The following is a 5,251-nucleotide window of genomic DNA, read 5'->3' as shown; positions in this document are numbered from 1 at the left end:
ATATTCTTGTTGAACTGATGTTTTCATGATAAAAGGAATGTTAGACAGCATACTTGACAATATTCTAGTTGTTTTTAATGATATATCTATAAAGTAGATAAATCATGAAGTTATGCATCTGAAATGTTGGTAGTGTGTATATCAAATTAAATATTTCAGCCTGGTTTAACCTTCAAGGAAAAATCAAGTTGTCTTTTTAATATACATGTGGCAGTACTTCACAGGGTTGGGCTCCTGTGGTTCACTTACAAATAGTCTGAAAGCACACTGGTTTATTGTAGTATTTTGTAGATTTGCAGTTTTATGGGAGAAATTAAATTTATACATGGTTTTAAGGTGTATTCAGGTGCACGCACATGCACACAGACTGCTGCATTAACTTAACCTGGAAAAAAAACCAAACCTTGAATTTCCTCAGGCATTCTTCATTACTTGTGTTTCATTTTTCTGCAGACATCTGCAGAGCAATTGAGTTGCTGGAAAAATTGCAGAGAAGTGGAGAGGTGCCACCACAAAAGCTACAGGCACTGCAGAGGGTCCTTCAGAGTGAATTCTGTAATGCTGTAAGGGAGGTGAGTTACTTGATGTAAGCAGTTCCCTTGAGTTAAAAACATAGGCTTTACTTTTTCCTTCTTGTGCTCAGTGCAATCATCTGATTTGGTTCATTCTAAAACCTGAATTTTATTTACAGAGCTTAATAGCACAAGACTTAATTTTAAAAGTTCAAAAGATAATAATTTGGGATATCATAGGTTTATTAAATAATGGCTCAGGAACAAGTCACCTTTTGGGGGTTATTTTGAGGTCTGTCTTTCCTGGCAGCTGGCTGGCTGTCATCCTCTTGGAATGTAAGAATGGACAAAGTGCCCATTGCCTCTGTTTCTTTTAAGCCAATTCCATGTTACCTTGCACTTCACGCTGAGGGGGAGCTTTGCACCACCTCATCTTCATTCCAGATACTCTTGGAGATTTTTAGGTGATTGAGTAAACCCTGCTACGGCTGTTGGTGCTGCCACTGACAGTAACACCTGGAAGGAATTAAAAGCTCTGTGTGGGGCCACAGGTGCCATCTGAATGCTTTCATCCTGTCAAGGACAGTGTGTTTATTGCTTGGCAAGTCCAAACAGTTGGCAGGTATCTGTGAGGATGTAGCTGGCTCTCAGTGTAAGCACCTCTTCTGCTGCATCTGGTTTTGTTGTTTTTCTTCAGATAGTCTGTTGAAGGAAAATGGGGGGGGGTTGGAGGAAGGCTGAGTTGTTGGGGGAGCTTTGAAGAGCTGTTCTTATGTGAGTTTGCATGTGTCCTTATTGAAGAGTTCCAGCTTGAATCAGTGAAGAAGGGTAGTCACCCATGTCTCCAGTCAGGTGTGCTAAGACTAGCTATAAGCATTTCTGGAGTCATGGTGAGGTCTGGATGCTGTGGGAGGAGGGAAGATTTAGGCTGAGATGTAGCTGTGCATAGATTAACTGAGTGATAAAGGTGCTGAGAGAGTTGTTTCTTTATAGCATGGCAGATTGTTGTTTGACAGCTTGTAGGAAATCAGGGAAGAACTTGTTAGAGTTGTGTACTTTTGAATTTACACATTTTAGAGTTGTACCTGATATTTTTATTATATTCTCTGAGCAGAAAAATATCTATTTTTCCCCTGCTTAAACTGTTTTGTCTCTAAAGGTGTATGAGCACGTCTATGAAACTGTGGATATCAGCAGTAGCCCAGAAGTTAGAGCTAATGCAACAGCAAAGGTAAAAGCCAAACTCTCACTTGTCTAAAATAGTGGTTTGTTACTTCAGAAGCAGAAGAAGATGATTTAAAATACAGAAAGATATTATCTAGATGTCTGATAAAATGGATAAGCCTCATGGGTTATTAAAAGGTGTAACAAAGGACTTGTTATTTTTAATATTCTTTCATTTTAATTCATGGAGTTCTAAATTCTTCATCTAGGGAGTTAATCTCATTTCTCTTAATATTTAAGTACTTTGAGTTAAAAATACTTCTTCAGCCTGCTCACTGTGTCTAGCTAAGGGATCTATATTTAATTTCTTAGTAGGAAAGTCCTGAGTGGGAAAATCTCATTTTTTGCAGGCCACTGTAGCTGCATTTGCTGCTAGTGAAGGTCATTCCCATCCCAGAGTGGTTGAGCTGCCCAAAACAGAAGAAGGTCTTGGATTCAACATTATGGGAGGCAAAGAACAAAATTCTCCCATATATATCTCTCGAATCATCCCTGGTGGCATAGCTGATAGGCACGGAGGCCTGAAACGTGGAGACCAGCTGCTGTCCGTGAACGGAGTGGTAGGAGTTGGTTTTTGCTTTCTGTAGCAGTAACTGCATGTTTCCACGTGGGGGCATGCAGAGAATACACATGGCACAGGCTCCAGCTCCTCTGCTGACTTGGGCAAAACAGTTTCCTTTTGTCCTTGCAGGAACGACTTGCTTAGGTTGTTATGCAGCCGTGTGTGTCGAGAGCTCCAGGATTATGCTTTATCTGTCTCAGCTGGGGCCTGTGCTATTTGTGTCAGCATTTCAGATTCTGAGGAGTTATGTAAATTTAGTCAAAATGTTTTGTGAAAATGTAGCTGCCATTACGGCTTCCTCTTCCATCCAAATTTCATGATGCAGATTTTAGTTAGTGTAGTTTGCTGCACCTCGTAAGGTAAGTAGTTAATTATACTACGTTGTGTTAGGGTGACCAGGTTCTCGTTGTCCCAGTAAAAATGCTGCTGCATAATGAAAGCTGTAATAAGATGGAGCTACAAGGTGGTGGTATCTTCAGTTGTGTGGTGGTGTTTTTCCTTCCACTTAAGTGCACTGAGCTTCAAAAACAGGCTTTATAGCATATTTTAAGGTTTATCTAAAGTATTGTTGTGACTACTTTTAATAAGTATCCTTTTCTGAAGAGTTACAGTACAGAAAGCAAACCACAGGGTGGCTGGAAAGAGGAGGCTGTGGCCAGGCTTTGACAGTCAAATGCATGTAGACATCTCAAACCTCTGCTTTTATTTGCAGAACACTAGCTTGTAACAATGAAAAGGTGAATTCTATCTGCAAACCCAGCTGTATGCTGAGACTGAGGATTGAAGTTAAGCCTGTGCTGTTTAACCTGAGTGGGTTTATTTTTGCCACACAAAAGGACTAGAGACTTCCTGGGTGTCTGTACTCTGGGAAGCCCCTGCTAGCACTGATCTCTGACATACTTGCCTCCCAGCTGTTACCTGGGAGTCCCACTGTCCTCCTCAGGAGGCACAGGAGAAATCGTGCCTCTAGTGACACAGCTGTCCTTGGCTTAGCCAGCCTGTTACTGTGAAGCATTGAGGGACAGCTACAGAGCTGTCTTCAGGTGACACCTTCCTCACCCTCAGGCCCTCCTAAAGAAAACAAATCCCCCACTCCACCCAGGCCTGGAGCTGACCATCAGGCAGTACAGCTAACAATGACTGCGTGTGCCTGCATGCACATGTATAAACAATTACAGCCATTGCAGGAGTACAGTGAGAGTCACCTTCTGATCCTCACAGATGGAATCTTGTTATCTTAATACATATGACAGGCATTTTCTTGTAATTTTAATTGCTAATTTAATAATTTCATTTTAAAAAATTGCTGCTGCCAAGGCTGCAGTGAATGTATCTTAAAACAAGGTTTGGGGTTTTTTTTTCAGCCGGGAGACTTTTGGGTGTACTTCAGAATTTGAGGTGTTTAGATGTGACAACACATAGAACTCCACAAACCTTTCATTACCATTTTGAAACAGAAGAGCCTACACATCCACTTGAGTAACAAAAATGAAAACATTCAAATGTATGTGTTGTCTGAGTCTGACAGAAGAGAAATAACTTGGGTTTTTTTAACTGTTGTCTTTCTTTCTGTAAGTAACTTTATAGTAATGGGGAAACCCTCCAATCAACAGTTACATCACCTGCCTTCTAGCTTCTAATAGCACCAGTGGGAGGTAGGCTTGGGGGAGTCCCATCATTGTGTTTAATCAGTTTGAGAGAAATAAGTTTTGCTGATAAAATGTATGCTGTCCAGGAATGTGTATTTGGGTGCAGTTGTTGAAAACTCTTCCTTAAAATAGGATTAATCTAATATAAACTTAATAAATTCTGAGAGTTGTTGTAGGAAAGTGTTTTATTTTGTTCTTACTGAGCAGGATTAGGCTGGTTTTAATGAGTTTAGAGGAAATTAACTTAGGTACTGTGTGTTTAATGGGGGACAGGTGGAGCACTAAGATAAAGCACTGCACCTTGGCTGCTCTGTTGCAGGTGCCCGGTGTGCACTGGTTTGCAGTGTTGTGACACAGGATAACATCAAGAAAGGAGCTCTTGCAGTTACCTGTGGCAGCTTCATAGGCAAACTGAGGGTGATTACTGAATTTGAAATGCATGCCAAGAGAAGAGAGACAATCCTGAATTTTAAATGAGCGTCCTCCTGAAGTTGTTGATTTTTAAGTGTAATTTCATAATAGCTTCATGTTATCCTTATTTCACTTGCTGTATGTAAATACAGAATGTAATTGTTCAGAATAAACCGAGCTACTTTTTTTGTCAATACTAGTTAGTATATTTATCATCACTTCTTACTGATTTGCTGAAGAATAAATTCTGAACTTGGGTGGTGTCCTTGTGCAGTCTTCAGACTAGAATACGTCAATATTTGATTACACAGAAATTGTACAAAAGATGAAAAAATCTGCTTTCAGTGTGTCTTTACTAATAGTGTACTTCATGGCTTCTCTTTGCAGAGTGTTGAAGGTGAGCACCATGAAAAAGCAGTAGAACTGCTGAAGGCAGCTCAAGGGAAGGTGAAATTAGTTGTGCGGTACACACCAAAGGTCCTGGAAGAAATGGAGTCAAGATTTGAAAAAATGAGATCGGCAAAACGCAGGCAGCAGAATTAACACTGTATGCAAGAGTTTAAAGAGAAAATATATACCATTTCCATTTTATAGTTTGCTTTGTGACTCAGTTGATCCAATGCCTGGGCTACAAAAGCCCCTGTCCTTTTCATAGAATGACTGAGGTTTTTGGGACTCTGGAGAACATCTAGTCCAAACCTGCTCGGAGGAGGGTTAGCTAGAGCAGGTTGCTCAGGACTGTGACAAGCTGAGGTTTAAGCAGCATCTCCAAGGATGGAGACTCCAGAAGATCTCTGGGCAACCTGTTCTAGTGTTTTGGTCCCCCTCACACTATGAAGCTCCATTCTTGTGTTTAAATGGAGCTTCCTGTACTTCCTTTTGTGCCCATTGCC

At 40.7% G+C, this 5,251-nt stretch overlaps 1 protein-coding gene across 1 annotated transcript; it reads left to right on the top strand.

Moving 5' to 3' along the window:
• Positions 1-453: 453 nt before the first annotated feature.
• LOC103780696 (protein lin-7 homolog C) lies at positions 454-4,951 on the top strand (the record flags this gene model as incomplete). The annotated part of the gene is made up of 4 exons (XM_008948384.1): positions 454-572; positions 1,672-1,743; positions 2,087-2,296; positions 4,746-4,951. Coding segments are annotated over 4 exons (557 nt in total), but the record flags the coding sequence as incomplete, so codon positions are not given.
• Positions 4,952-5,251: the final 300 nt, after the last annotated feature.

This window comes from Merops nubicus, unplaced genomic scaffold (genome assembly GCF_000691845.1).
Source record: "Merops nubicus isolate BGI_N331 unplaced genomic scaffold, ASM69184v1 scaffold43589, whole genome shotgun sequence".
NCBI classification, from domain to species: Eukaryota; Metazoa; Chordata; class Aves; order Coraciiformes; family Meropidae; genus Merops; species Merops nubicus.
The sequence above is the reverse complement of the archived record's forward strand: the minus strand, read 5'-3'. Positions and strand labels throughout refer to the sequence as shown.